General features: G+C 40.2%; 1 protein-coding gene across 1 annotated transcript in view; it reads left to right on the forward strand.

Annotated features, from left to right (window-relative positions):
* The window catches only part of tg (thyroglobulin), a 333,710-nt gene that overhangs the window by 118,769 nt on the left and 198,448 nt on the right, over positions 1-16,493 (forward strand). The window contains exons 34-36 of the mRNA XM_059646355.1: positions 10,042-10,153; positions 11,552-11,631; positions 14,225-14,365. Coding sequence (XP_059502338.1) covers positions 10,042-10,153; positions 11,552-11,631; positions 14,225-14,365 — 333 coding nt within the window. The remainder of the gene's footprint in view (positions 1-10,041; positions 10,154-11,551; positions 11,632-14,224; positions 14,366-16,493) is intronic.

Here is a 16,493-nt window from a genome sequence, read left to right on the forward strand (position 1 = left end):
AGACATATGGATGCAGAAAGGAAATATACACAAAATGACAGAAGTTGATAAAGTTGCCAAATAAAGCATGTGAGATCTATGAGGTCAGGGCATAAAATGCAAGATCACAGCAGTAATAGTAAAACCATGGATGTCAGCAGATAAAGTCCTGGACCCGGAAAGCTTGGTTCGCAATAAACAACAGCGCCTCCCAGTCGCAAACCATTTCAACTCCCCCTCCCATTCCTCAGGCGACATGTCCATCATAGGCCTCTTGCTGTGCCACAGCAATGCCACCCGTAGGTTGCAGGAACAGCAACTCATATTCCACTTGGGAACCCTGCAGCCCAATGGTATCAATGTGGATTTCACAAGCTTCAAAATCTCCTCTCGCCCCACTGCATCCCAAAACCAGCCCAGCTCGTCCCTACCTCCCTAACCGGTTCTTCCTCTCACCTATCCCTTCCTTCCACCTCAAGCCGCACACCTGTTTCCTACCTACAAACCTCATCCTGCCCCCTTGACCTGTCCGTCCTCCCTGGACTGACCTATCCCCTCCCTAACTCCCCACCTACACTCACCTTTACTGGCTCCATCCCCGCCTCTTTGACTTGTCTGTCTCCTCTGCACCTATCTTCTCCTCTATCCATCTTCGAACCGCCTCCCCATCTCTCCCTATTTATTTCAGAACCCTCTTCCCCTCCCCCATTTCTGCTGAACGGTCTAGGCCCAAAGCGTCAGCCTTCCTGCTCCCCTGATGCTGCTTGGCCTGCTGTGTTCATCCAGCTCTACACCTTGTTATCTCGGATTCTCCAGCATCTGCAGTTCCTGTTATCTCTGATACAATGCCAATCTCACTCAGCCCTGACCCTCATTGGTCTTTCTAGATTAGAGTGTTTATAATATTTTCCACTTTAGGAGGTTAAAGGGAAACTGCTGAGGTATTGTACAGTTATAAAGCTAACAGTATCATGGAGCAAATAATTTTCACAGTCATGAATGCAATAAATTATCCAGCGATCATTTGCAAAGTGCTTTTATAAATCAATTATCTGGTTTGTATGTTGCTGGAAAGCCTGCAATTATTACCCAACCTAAGTTGGAAAGGTAAAGTTTAATCTTGAACTTAATCTTGAACTTCCTTGTGGTAAAGGAACTTGGAGAAGGGAATACCAGGATGTTGACGAAGAGACATTGAGGAATGGTCACATATTGTAAGACAGCTTTGTGTGTGATTTGGAGGGTAACTTAGAGGTGATGTGCAGTTCACTACCACAAGGGCCAGTATTTATAAGTCTCAGTACTGACGCTGGTATGTTGCCCAGAATCACAGTAAGCCATAGTCTCCTCAACTGAATCATCCATGTAATGTAAGTGACTGTTCTATGAGTGTACTGCCCCTTTAAGAAACAGTGGGCTATGCATAAATCTAATTTCCCTGGCTTAATGACGGAAGACAAAGTGAGCAGTCGAATGGAACTTGTGATAAATTGTCAGTTGGTGTATGTTTACACATCTGTTCCAGATCCTGAACTCTTAATAATGGCCAAGAAATATTTGGTGAAGCTTCTCCTAAACATAGCAAAGGCCTCTCTTCTTCTACCCTCCCCCTTGGGCAAGAGCTGATATTTCCGTTGTTTTATTTTCTCTCATGCTGTGTCATTGCAATTTAAACAAAATGATCAATGTTACGAGGAACCCACCCTTTCACCCCCACCGCTGCCCACCTCCCCCTAGATCTGAACTCAAACCTTGTTTCTACGCATTGCCTATGGACGCAGGGAAGCAGTTTCATTCTTATTTAAACAGCTGGTATCAGTTTCCTTGAGCAATCCCAAGTCAGATGATAGCTCTAGATATAATGGGGCTTGTTATCCTAATGCTAGCACAAAATATATTTTCGTTGGGAGTTGGGCCATGTGATACCTTTTCTTGCTTTTTGAGTAGTAACTTCAGTGCCCTAAAGCCAATCTAGCTTCCAATCTGTTTGTTTGAAGAGGTGGAATATGCTATGGTGATAACAGCAAATGTTCTTGTTGACCCAGAAAACAGATCCATGAATGACTTGTGTTTTTTTCTCATCACCGCATCACCTGATGTCAGTAATAGTTAGCATCTGGGAGCACTGAAACAACACAGAGCCTGCTTATTAAAGGGATTGTGCTTTCCATGATAAAACATCAGGTGAAATTATCATTGAACCGTGCATCCTTTCGCTTGGATTTATTTTATTTACCTAACAACCATACTGTGCTGCAATTTGATGAACGTGTGCACTGATAGCTATGTGGCTAGGGCAACAGGATATCCACGTTTTTAGTGAACAATGGGATGAAAAGATCATTCCTGCACCAGTGTAATTAGAAATTTCTCTGCTTTTCATTTATTCATGGGATGTGAATAGTGCTGACAATTATTGCCCATCCTTGATTGTCCTTGAGAAAATGATTGTGCCCCATTAGGAGCAAAATCTTACAGAAGCCTGAATGATGTGGACTATTGGTGAGAAATCACATGAACCATCTTGTGAGACCCAGCTCATAATTGAGAACAATTCAGTGCATCTTTTAACTAAGTTCCAGACTTCGAAGCAAGATTCTCACCAGGAAGCAGAGAATTGCAGATTAAGGGGAATTATTACTTGTCAACAGCCTCAGTAACTGTGTGTAAGGGTGGTGGGGGTGAGAGAGGGCAGAGTCAGGAGTTAATGTGGTGAATTTGGGAAGATATAGTGAGAAAACACACTTGGCCTCGTTGAGAGAAGCATTCTATGAAATTCGGCAAAACTGACACTTAGGCAAAGAAAACATAAGATTCAGCCCAGGGTCTTCTTGCTTGAAAAATGATATAATTGTATTAGAAGAGGTACAAAGAAAATCCTAGAATTGTCTACAGAGCAAAGATTGAAAAGGCTGGGCTTGTATCCATTGGTGTTCAGAAGAATGAGTGGTGATTTTATTAAAATGTATGAATCCTAAGCGGACTTAACAAGATGGATACTGAGAAGATGTTTACCTTTATGGGGAGACTGTAAGTAGGGGACACAGTTGAAAATATTCTTCCATCAAGACGGAGATAGGAAATCTTTTTCTTCTCACAGAAGGTCATCTATCTGCGGAATTCACTTCCCCACAGAGCAGTGAAGACATGATCACTGAATATTTTGAAGGCTGACTTAGATAAATTTTTCATTGACAAGGAAGTCAAAGGCTACACAGGGTAGACAGGAAAGTAGCACTGAGGCCAGGACAGTATTTTCATTTCTCACATTGTGATGCAGGGAAGGTGATTGAATGAGTAACTGAAGATATTTGGCCGAAGAAACTACCCTAAATGATTCTGGCAGCATTATCCTGGATCTAAGATGATTGGCCTTTTAACAGCCACAACCATTTTCCTTTGTGTGAGGTGTGCTTGTGCAGTGGAAAGATTTTGCCTAAATCCTATCAATATTGATGTGTTTGGGCTTCTTGAGGCCAAACTTGGTAACATATTACTGCAATGTTACTCTCACCTCTCCTTTGGCATTTTGCTCTCTTATGCAATTTTTGACAAGGCTAATGATATCAAGAGGTGAATGATCCTGGTAAAATCTAAGCTGAGCATTGATGACTAGGTTATTGGTGTATAAGGGCACTTGATAGCACTGTCAACCTTCCAGAACTTTGCTGATTGAGAACAGATTGACCAGGCAGTAACTGAACAATTATATTTATCCTGCTTTTGCATACAGGAGATGCCCGAGAAGTTTTCCATCATATTATGTAGATGCTGGTGTTGTAATTGCATAGGAAAATCCCGGCTGAGGGCATGGCTAATTCTGGAGCTCCAGTCTTAAGCACTACAGCCAAGATATTATCAAGGCTTAGAGCTTCCACTGTGTCCAGTCTGCTTGGCCATTCCTTTTTATCTCTTAGAATGAATCAAATTTCATCAGGGCAGCCTGGCATCTGATCTGCTAGGGACTAGAGGAGGAAGTTGAAATGGATCATTCATTCAGCATTTTTGGCTTAAGAAAGATGCAATTGCTTCAGCTAAGCGCTTCGGTCAGATGTACTGGACTCCTCCACCAATGAATAGCCAATTCCTCCTGATGGCAGTTTAATTGTCTCCTCTTAAGGGCTGGACCTAACAGAGTTGGATGGTGAATGATTATTTATTTTTTATGTTTCCTCCATAAAAAAGTTACATTTCTCGGCAACAGACACAGGGGAATCTATTGAAACTTTCACTAAAAATGCTTCCTTCTCATTGTAAAACAATTAGACTCAAATATATTTCCAGTTCTTGATTGAAGTCTATTATACATAATTTTATTCGTTGCTTTCTGTCAACTTTCACTAAGTTGCTATTTGTTTTATATTGTTGATATTACATGTAAAATTTGGATTCTGACAGTGCAAGGCCCTGGCACACTAATGAGTATTATTTTCTAAAAATTCAGCAGTGTATAATATCATTAGCCCCTAAACAGGCTTCTTTCATCTGAGGTTTTACAAGACATAGTATTTTATGACAGCTTTCTCCAGCTGTGATGGTTTTGATTAAAGGATTACAACAGCTCAGAGGAGATGGATAGATGAGGAAGGTTAGCCTTAGAGACAGAGACTGCCTGAGGTAAATCCTACTCATTGCTGAGACTTCCCTTTTCTGATGTGGTAGTAAAATATCTCACAACCTAATTAACAAGTTATAGGCTTAAAAGGAACAAAGTCTTTTTGATTTTTACACGCCTGAAAAAAGCATTCATTCTCTTTATGTTTTGTTGGGCTCACGGGGGTTGAATTGGTCTTTGTCTGCGGAATGGTAATGGGATGATGGTATTTCTCAAACTATTTTATTCCTCACCCGATTTTCCTTTCTATTTATTTCACATCTAGTTTCTTCCCAACAAGGTCTTACTACTGATTCATTTGTCCCCAAACAAAGAATTTATGTTTTCACATCCTCAGGAGGTCCCAAAACACGCTGAAGATAATAAAATACCTTTGAAGTATTGAAATTCTTGAAATGTAGGAAACACAGCAGCCAATTTAGGCTGAGAACTCCCATAAACAAGAATGAAATAAATGATCAAATCATGCTTTATGTGTTAGTTGAGATCTTAACTTTGGCCACAGCACCAACAAGGACCCTGTTGTTCTTTGAAGTAAAAACATGTGAATGTATGAATTATGGCATGTGGTCTCACCAATGATACGTATCAAGAAAAATGATATCTTCACCGTTGTGTTCAGTCCCTCAACAGTACCAACCTAGAGTCCTCAACTGCTCCTCATATGATAAGCCCTTCATTCCTGGGATCATTCTTGTAAACCTTCTCTGGAACCCCTCCAATGCTAGCACATCTTTCCTTAGATTCAGGGCCCAAAAAAATGCTCACAATATTGCAAACTAAGTCTGACTAGAGCCTTATAAACCCACAGTAGTACATTTCTACTCTTGTATTCTAGTCCTCTTAAAAGGAACGCTAACTTTGCATTTGCCTTCCTAATTGCCAAATTAAGCTGCATATTAACCTTAAGAGAATCCTGAACTAGGACTCCTAAGTCCCGTTTGCGTTTCAGATTTCTGAAACCTTTCCCTGTTTAGAAAATAATCTATGTTTATTCTTCCTACCAAAGTGCATAACATTACACTTTCCCACATTGTAATTGATCTGTGACTTCTTGCCCACTCACTGAGCCTGTCATATCTTTCTACAGCCTTCTTGCTTCCTCTACACTACCCATCCCTCCAGCTATCTCTGTGTCAACTGCACATGTAACAATGATGGCTTCAGTTCCTTCATCCAGATTGTTAATGTAGAATGTGAACAGTCCCAACAATGACCCCTGATAAACTGCATAGTCACCGTTCAGCCATTCCTGAAAAAGACCTTTTTGTCTTCACTCCCTCCCTTATGCCAGTCAACCGACTTCGTATCAATACCAGTACCTTGCCTGGAACCATGGCCTGTTATCTTATTTAATAGCCTCCTGTGCAGCACCTTGCCAAAGACCTTCTGGAGGTCCAAATAGATTACTGACTTTGTCTAACATGCACATTGTCTCAATGAATTCTAATAAATTTATCAGCATGGTCTCCCATTGGTGACGTCACAGCGACTCAGCTCTATTTTGCCATGCACTTTGAAAAAATCTGAAATCTCATCCCTAATAATGGACTCTAAAATGTAATATTGCCTTTCTTATCTTCCTTTTCTATCTCCTGGTTTATTTTCTGCTCCATCCTGACTACTGCTAGGTGGCCTGAGCATAACTCCCATCAGGGTCTTTTTACTCTTGTCGCTCGCAGATTCTATGCTTTCCAACTCTATGTCACTTTTTGCCATCAATCTAATTTTATTTCCTACTTACAAGGCAACCCCACTACCTCTGCCTGTCCACATGCCCATTCAACAGAATGCATATGCTTGGATATTTAGCTCTCAAACCAGATTCTCTTGCAGCAAAGTCCGTGTGATATTCTGTGCCTTTTTATCCTTCCCGTCAAAATGATTTTTTCTTTAGAGGATTAATGTGCCACTGGCTAGGCCAGCATTTATTACCCATCCCAAATGGCCCAAATGACAGCTAAGAGTCATCTACATTACTATAGCTCTAAAGTCACATGTAGGCCAGACCAGGTGAGGATGGCAGTTTCCTCCCCTAAAGGACGTTAGTGAACGAGATGATCAACAATGATACATGGTCATCATTAGATTCTTAATTCCAGGTTTATTTTTCAATTGAATTCAAATTTCACCATCTGCCATGATGGGATTTAAACTCTTGTTCACAGAACGTTAATTGTGTCCATGGATTAACAGTCTAGTGATAACATTACAAGGTCTTTCGCCCACTTCATAACATCACATTTTCCACATTGGGCTCCGCCAAATTTTTGTCCACTCAATCAACCTGCCTATATCCTTCTGTTACCTCCTTATATCCCCTTAGCAACATACTTTCCCACAAATCTTTGCATCATCTGCAAATTTAGCTACCATGCCTTTGCTCCCCTTACCTGAGTTAGCAATATAAATTATAATAAATTGAGCTTCCTGCTTAGATACCCATGGGATATAATGTGTCACCTTGTCCCAATCAGGAAAGAAAAATCCATTTATGCATGCTTTCTGTTTCAGTTAGCCAGTCAATCTTCTATCCATGTGTGTATGTTGCTCCATACACCATACGCTTCTATTTTATGAAATAGTCTTTCACTTTTTACCTTGTCAGGTGCCTTCTTCAAAAGCCTAGATTGCCGCAGTTCCCTTGATTCACGGTGTACAAATCTCCTACGAGGAACTCCAATAAATTGATGAAATATAATTACCCTTTTGCAAAATCATGCTGAGTGCTGTTGAGTACATTAAACATTTATAAGTGACCAGCTATGACTATTAATAGTAGTAAATTGTATAATCCAATAGGACCACGCAATCATTTATACACACCTGGTAGAGTAGAAGGGGATTTGGTTTAAAGTCTACTTTGAAAGATGGCATCTCCAGAAGAGAAATAATGTAGCCCCATAAAGCTGGAGAATTGGGGCAGGGGACCACTAAATTGAAGAATTGCTGCATGGTACTAGTAAATGGGAGATTTGGTGAACGATCAATTTAATTGAGAGAACTGGAGCACAGCACCAGTAATTGAGAGAATTCGTATAGGGCAACATGAAATGGGAGAATCTTTGCAGAGAAATGTTAAATAGAATTGTTACAGGAAATCAGTAAATGGAAAATTTGGTGTAGACCATCAATGGATGGGAGAACTGGTTTAGGGTACTCCTGAATTTGAAGAATTTTTGTAGAAGAATTGTCTCAGGAACCTAAATAGGAGAATTGGTATCAGGCATCGGTAATTGGAGAATTAAGGTACAGTGCCATTAAATTAGATAACTGGTGCATCAGACCTCAAATTGGAAGAATTGTTTCAGGGAGACCAGTAAATGGGAGAACTGGCATACTGAACCCCTAAATGGAAGAATTGGGTTAGGTAATCACTAAATGAAGGAACTTAACGCAGGGCATCAGGTCATAGGAGAAATGGTGTAGAGCATCACTGAATGGGGAAATCAGTACAGGGCACCCTTAACTGGTAGAATTGGGTATAGGACGTCATTGGGTGAGAGAATTGAGCTGGGAATTACTCATTGGGAAAATTGGTTTAGGGCTTCATAAAATGGGAGAATTGGTGCAGGGCACCAGTGAATTGGAAGAATTTGTGTGTGGTACCACCATGTTAGGGAATTGATGAAGACTGCCAATACATTAGTGAATTGGAGCAGAGTACTTCTAAATGGGAGAAGATGGGCAGATTATCAGTAAATAAGAGAAATGTTGCATTCATCAGTTGGTTGGAGATTTTGTGCAGGGCACTACAAAATGACAGAATTTGAGCAGGGCAGAATTGGTGCATCAATATTTGAACAATTGGTGCATGGTGCCACTAAATTGTATAGTTAGTGCAGTGGACCACAAAATGGAAGAGTTGTCACAGGGGACTACAAAATGGAAGAACTGATGCAGGTAATCAGTAAAGGGGAGAACTGGTGCAGGGAATGGATAAATGGGAGATTTGATACAGTAAATGAGAAATTTAGAGGTTAGGAGCACAGAGCCTCTAAATGGAAGAATAGGGGCAGGTCACCAGTAATAAGGAGAAATGTTGCAGAACATCAGTAAATTGGAGAACTTGAGCATTGCACCAGTATATGGAGGAATTGCATCAAGGAACTACTTAAATGGGAGACTTAGGCTAGTGCATCACTGAATGGGTGTAAAGAATCATTGGATGGGAAATACATTGCAGGGAACTACTAAATGGAAGAAAAACAGAGTTGCTGGAAAACCTCAGCAGGTCCTGCAGCATCTGCGGAGGGGAAACAGAGTTAACGTTTCGGGTCCGGTTTTGAGGAAGGGTCACTGGACCCAAAACGTTAACTCTGTTTTCTCCTCCACAGATGCTGCCGGACCTGCTGAGCTTTTCCAGCAACTTTGTTTTTGTTCCTGATTTACAGCATCCGCAGGTCTTTTCATTTTTACTAAATGGAAGAATTGGTTAAGGGCACCAGTAAATGGAAGAATTAGTGCAGGGCATCATTAGAAAAAATGTGTGCTCAGTGTCACTAACTTAGAGAATTGGTTCAGTGTACCACTAAATGGGAAGGTTGGTGTATGGGACTACTAAATTAGAGATTTGGATCAGTGCACCAGTAGATGGGAGAAATGGACCAGTGCCTCACTACATGGTGTAGGGCCTCATTAAATATGAGAACTGTTAAGCAGCATCACTACATTAGAGAAATGGAGTAGTACACCACTGAATAGAGAACTGGGCAGGCATCAGTATATGGAAGAATTGATGTCGGGCATCAGTAAATGGGAGAATTGTTGTGGGGTATTAGTAAATGGGAGAATTGGTGCACGGCTTCAGTAAATGGGAGAATTGTGGGGTATTAGTAAATGGGAGAATTTGTGCAGGGTGCCACTAAATTAGAGAATTGGAGCAGAACACCTCTAAATAGGAGAACATTGGCAGTGTACCAGTAAATTGGAAAATGGGTAAATGGGAGATTTGGTGCAGGGAATCGGTCAATGGGAGATTTTGTACAGAGGATGACAAAATTAGAGCAGAGTGCTTCTAAATGGAAGAATAGGGCAAGATCATAAGTAAATTTGAGAAATGATGCAGAATATCAATAAATTGGCGATTTTGAGCATGACACCAGTATGCGGAAGAATTGCATCATGGAACTACTAAAACTGGAATTGGTGCAGGGTATTTACGAGAATATAAAACAGTTGGCTTTTCAGGACCACGTTGATGATGTTCCATAAGTTCATTGCAGCATTGTGAAGATAACTGTATTCAGACTGGTCGATTGATGGTGAATGGGTCCCTGAGACATTGAAGGGAATGTGTTATTCCAGAAGGAGAAATGAGCTAGAAAGTCAACAGCCAATTTGAATAACAAATTAAATATCAGAGCTGATGCAGGTACAATAAGTTTAAATGCCTGCTTCTGCACTATATCAGCTCTGAGATTCTGTGTATATTTTCTTTCCTGCAGATGCGCTAGGAGGACGTGTTAAAAATTTCTATACCCGCTTACCATTTCGTGAAGTGCAAGGTATCTCAGTAAGAAACAGACTGAATATGACTGCAAGAGGAATCCAAACTGGGTGAGCATTCAGTCTTTGAGGAGTCTTTTATAATGAAGCGCCCAGCTCACATTAGGATTCACCCAATTCATTTGATTTTCTCATTAGACCATAAAACTGTAAAACATAGTAGCAGAAGGAGACCATTCAGCCCAGTGATTCGGCTTCACCATTTCATGAGATCATGGTTAATCTGTTTTCCGATCCACATTATCATTTCACTTCATTAAAACTCATTATAGCGTGATTCTACTTTGACTCAAGCCAAGTGGGCAAAATTTCTTTGCATGTCTAAAATTAATCCTTTACTCACCAGGAGCTTGTATAAAATATAAAAGTATTCACATTTCCTTTACTATTTATGATCTATATCAATGACTTGGATAATTGAACTGATTGTACTGAAGCTAAATTTTGTGATGATACAAAGATAGATGGGAAAACAAGCTGTGAAGAGGGTCCAAAGGATCTGCAAAGAATATGGATCAGTTAAAAGTGTAGGAAAATGCCTGGTAGATGAAAGCATAGTATGGGAAATTATGAGGTAGAAAGTTTTTAACAGGCTAATATTTTAGTGGAGAGAAAGCGCTGTAATGAAGTGGGGTTTAGATGCCCTCATGTGTTAATCACATAAGATTAGTAGGCAGATACAGCAAGCTCTTAGGTATACAAGTTGAATGTTCAACTTTATTACAAGGAGATAAAGTATAAAGTATGGAGATTGTGCTACAACTGTAAAAGGCATGGTGAGACAACACCGAGAGTGTGTGGTTTGCATCCCCTTAAGAAGGATATGACTTCATTGGAAGTGGTTCAGAGAGGTTCACTAGTTTGATTCATGGGATGTTTGTCTTAAGAGGAACGCATGTACAGGTTGGAACCATACTCATTGATATTTAGTAGAATGAAAGGCAATCTTATTGAAGCATTTAAGATTTCAAGGGAACTTGACATTCACGATGATGAGAGGACATTTCCCCTTGTGGTAGAATCTAGAACTAGAGGGCACCATTTAAAAAAATGGATCTCCCACTTAAAGCAGAGATGGGGGAGGAATTTCTTCTCAACCAGAGAGCAGGAGAAATTGGGCCATTTAAGGCTGGATCAGACATATTTTCCTGTACAAGAGCATCAAGGGTCATGGTTCTGAGGAGAGGTAGGACGTGATTGTGATAAAGCAGAAAATTGGAGTTAAGATACCCATCAGATTAACCATGACTTTATTGTACGGTGAATGATTTTATGATCACGTTTCTGTGCTAAACTAGGAGCTTCCATGAAGAAATTACAGGCAGATGTCTGTCTCTCATGAGATGTAGACTGGGAAAAGCTTTGTTTGGATTGTGACCCTTGGCTCTGGAATAGTATGACTTTTAGGGAGTTGTGCTGAACTGACTCACTACGTGTTTGTGCTCCAAGGTTCTTTGAATGTGAACGTTTATGCGATGAAGATTCCTGTTGCAAAGGATTTGGATTTCTGAAAGACCCACGACTTCCAGGTATTTACTATCAATGAATAAATGAAAAATGTAGCAGAATGTCCTCACAGAAGGCAAACTCGTAAATCCTGTAGTTAAATTCTTTTTCCATGGTTTGTCAAGAACATAAGGGGTCAAAAATTCCCTGTACCTGCCCAAGTATTGAAGGAAAAAGTCATGAAAATATAATAGATGTGCTCTGATTCCGATGACTTGTAAAGGCCAGGAGATCATGGTCTGTCCAATTTAAAGTCAGAATGGCAGCGAAGATAATTGGAAATAAACTGCCATCAGGAACAGTAGTGAGGTAACAAAGCTGATTACATTGAACTGATTAAATGAAGAGCAAGGAGGCAATGAAAATAGACTCGAATACTTAATTCAAAGAGTGCAAAGAAAAAAATAGTATAGGTAAAGCACATTGAGATATTTTTTGAACTTTCTAACTACCCAAGTATGCCATTGTTGATTTTTTTTTCAATTCTATACTGATATAGGAAAGCACCTCAAAGGAAAATAAGGCATTTTGATTCAATAACTTAGTGATATATGTCTCAATTGATTATCTGAGCAGAACAAATTTCATTTCAGTGGTTATTATACACATCTATGCTATAATGGTTCAAATTCCTTTGGGAGAGGCGCTGACCTGCACCATAATGTTAGTGGAGAATCAGTGGAAGACTTGGAGAAACACAACTGACAGTCATTTACCTTTAATGTTCCCGTAGGCCTTTCAGAAAAGTTGCGCTACGAGATTACGTGAATGTCCTGAGTATTTCAAGGCTTCCAAAGGCTTACTGATGTAAATGCATTCACAGGTTAAACTCCACCAGACCACTTCAGGTACCATTACAAAGCACACAACCTTCTAAGCCCATGCAACTATGGACAATATGGATAGCTTAATCTTGTACTTAGAAACATAGAAAATAGTAACAGAAGTAGGACATTTGACCCATCAACATACTCCACCATTCAACATGATCATGGCTGATCATCCATCTGCACATTGTAGACCTGCTGTCTTCATTATATTCCTTGACACCTTTAGCTTTCAGAATCTATTTCTTTTTAAAATATGTTTAGTGACTTGGCTTTCTGTGGCATAGAATCCACAGGTTCACCATCCTTTGAGTGAAAGCTTTTCTCCTCATCTCAGTCTGAAATGGCCTACCCTGAAGCCTGAACACATGACCACTTTATTCATGACATGTGTCCCATGGAAACATGTCTCCACAGCTTGTCTGTCCAGACCTGTCACTGTATTATCCACCTCCCTAAGATGTCCTCTCATTCTTCTCAACTCCAATTGAGTGGACAACTCAATCTCTCTTCATGTAGCAAACCTGCCAACCCCAGAATGAGTCTGGTAGCCCTTTGCTAATCTCCCTTTAAGTGAAATATATATTTTTAAGTAAAGAAGACCCCAAACTGCACAAAAGTCTCCAGCTGTGTCTCACCATGGCCCAGTACAGCTGTAGTATGAGTTCCTTATTCCACAATATCAGATTTGAAATGTTAACTGTGTTTCTCTCCATAGTTGCTGCCAAACCTGCTGAGTTTCTCAAGCACCTTCTCTTTGATAGTTTGAATTTTCTAATCAACCTGTAGAGACATGTTATTACATACGCTCGAGCAGGTATGACTTGAATCTAGGCCTCCTGGTTTGGAGTTAGGGATGCTACCGCTATTCCAAAGAGCTCCAGCCTTTCTCTTTTCATTGTAGTAAGCCTTCCTTGAATATGTACTCAAACAGTTGTGCAATGAAGGCCAATGTACCATTTGCCTATCTAATTGTTTGCTGCACCATTAAAACTGCTTGTAATTTAAACCACTTTTGCTGGTTGATCTTATTTATAATTAGTCAGATGAGACACTTGCCTCAGAAGATTGAACTGAGAACCTCCTATCACCCAGTTATAGAAGCCACAGAATCGCTACAGTGTAGTCCTCAGCAACCCTTCCAACAGGATCCCACCCAGACCCACACTGTAACCCCACATTTACCTAATCTACACATTCCCTGGATACCATGGGCAATTTAACATGGCCAAACCATCTATCCTGCATGACTTTGGACTGTGTGTTTCATATTAAGAATGACTTGAAAAGGCCCAAGAATTGTTCATGTTACATGATGAACTGAGTTTGGAACTAAGGTGGTGAATGATTAGCTAAGATGAAGAGTGGCAAAGATTAAGTTAGTGACCCTACTCCTGGTTGCTACCCAGTGAAGTCAGATGGAACTGCACGTGCATGTGTGTTTCTGTTTGTCTGTGTGTGTGTGTGTGTGTGTGTGTGTGTGTGTGTGTGTGTGTGTGTGTGTGTGTGTGTCTGCGCATGTGTGTGTGTGTGTCTGCGCGCGCGTGTGTGCGCGTGTGTGCGCGTGTGTGCGCGTGTGTGTGTGTGTGTGTGTGTTGAATAAAGACTGGATGACACGACTGTTATTTACTGTATGGTGAAACATCAGTCAAAGCTCAGTGTTAAAGATCAGACGTGAAGAATGCCCAAATTAGGTAAGCCTGAGCAATGCTTTACTGATAACATGAGTGTGGGAGAAGCAAAAGTCTATCCAGTAATATTAACATTCATTATAAAATGCATTTGATAGATTTGGAGATGACGTGTATGACGCTCAGCAGTCTTGGAATGCAGTCCTGCAGTGAGGATTTTCAGAACTGGCATGTCCTAGACTGTGAGTCAGCTGGCGTGGTAACACTGACTTATCCCTTTGGATGGTACCAAAAGCCTGGTATGTAACAAAGTCTACATTTCCAGATTTGTCTTATTTTCTTTAAAATAATTGTTCAGATTAATTGCATCATCCTGTTCTAATTCAAGATCCCAAAAGCAAGAGACTAGTATTTAGGTTAGAAAGCTTTTCCCTACTTGTCATGTGCTTATTTTCCTCTGTATAGGTACTAATGACACAGGTACAGCTGGGGAAAAGGCTCTGCAAAGCTCGTGAGAAAAACAAGGCACCAAGTTAAGAAGCAGAGCATCAGAAGTAATAATGTCTGAATTATTAAAGTTAGCCAAAAATATGAAAACAAAAGGGCTGCACGGTAGCTCAGTCATTAACATTATTGCCCCATAGTGCCAGGGATCCTGTCTTGATTCCACCCTTGGGTGACTGTCTCTGTGGAGTTTGCAAATTCTCATTGTGTCTGTGCGGGTTATTTTTGTCCATGTGCTCTGGTTTCTTTCCACAGTCCAAAGATTTTCCCACTGTGTCCAGGGATATGCAGGCTAGGTGGATCGGCCATGGAAAATGCAGAGTTGCAGGGATAAAGTAGGGGATAGGTCTGGGTGGGATGCTGTTGGAGTGTTGGTGTAGACTGGACGGACCAAAGAGGCTGCTTCCATATTTTAGGGATCCTCTGATTCTAGATGGGAAAAGTTTCTTCAGATAATTGAAATAAGAAAAGGGTCAATCCAGTAAGTGTTGATCCTGCAGAAAATTAGACTGGGAAATTAATAAATGAGGATAAAGAGATGAACTGAACAGATCTTTTGAGTCAGCACTCACTAGAGAGGATATAAGTAGCAACTTGGCAATAACTGTAAATTTGGAGTTGAAAGGTAGCAAGGAACTCATGAAAATTATAAACACCAAGGGAGTAGTTTGAAGTAAATTGTTAGAACTGCAAGCTGACAAGTCTCCAGTAATTTTAGGTTCTTAAAAGAAAAAGTCAGTGAAGCGCATTGGTTTGAATTTTTCAAACTCATTACATTAGGGGAAGATTCCTTTAGATTCAAAAATGTCAAATGTAATTCCTTTATTCAAAAAGGGAGAAACCAGGAAACTGCAGGCCAGTTAACTTAACATATGTCATAGGGAAAATGTTAAAAGTATTTACTAAAGATATTATAACAGGGCATTTGAATAAGTTTAAGTTAATCGGACAGAGCCATGATGGTTTTATCAAAGGGATATGATGTTTAATTAATTTATTGGAGCTCTTTGAAGAATGGCACGGATGAGTTGGACCGAAGGATCTGTTTCTGTATTGTACATCTCTATGACTCTAAGTACTTGTGCTGTAGATAAAAGGGAACCAGTGGTTGTATTGTGTTTGGATCCTCAGATGGCATTTGACGAGGTATCACATCAAACGTTCTTATGGAAAGTAGAAGCTTGTGGATTAGTGGGTAACATGTCGGCAAGGACAGAAGAAAGGCTGTTTAACAGGAAACATAGTAGGAATAAATGGGTATCTTTCAGGATGGCAGATATCATAAGCATATGCCACTCGGTTTGGTACAGGAGACTTAACTCTTCATGACTAACATTAATGATGGACCAAGGGTATGGCAGCTAAATTTATTGATGACACCAAGAAGTTGGAGAACTTAGAAGTGAAGAGGAGATAAGTACCCTACAGATGGACATAAACAGATTAAATAGTGGCCAAAGATCTAGCAAATGGAGTTCAATGTGAAAAAGTGTGTTGTTGTCCATTTTAGCAGAAAGAATAGAAAAGAAACATGTTAATTTAATGATGAGGGGTTCTGCATCTCTGATATGCAGTGACATCTGAGTGACCTTGTGAATGAATCTTGGGGGGGTCAATATGTAGGGAGAGTGAGTAATCAGGAAAGCTAATAGAATGTTATGGATTATTGCAAAGGGAATTGAATGCAACATAGAGAGGTTATGACAAAAGACCATAAATATAGGAACAGAATTAGGCCCTTTGAGTCTCCTCTGTCATTCAATCATGGCTGATATATTTCTCAACTCCATTTTTCTGCCTATTCCCCATAACTTTTGATCCCCTTATTATTCAAGAACCTATCTGTGTCTGGCTTATATTATACAATGACTTGTCCTCTACTGCCTTCTTGTAGCAATGGGGATAATGGATTCATTCTCTCTG

This window comes from Stegostoma tigrinum, chromosome 5, assembly GCF_030684315.1.
Source record: "Stegostoma tigrinum isolate sSteTig4 chromosome 5, sSteTig4.hap1, whole genome shotgun sequence".
NCBI lineage: Eukaryota > Metazoa > Chordata > Chondrichthyes > Orectolobiformes > Stegostomatidae > Stegostoma > Stegostoma tigrinum.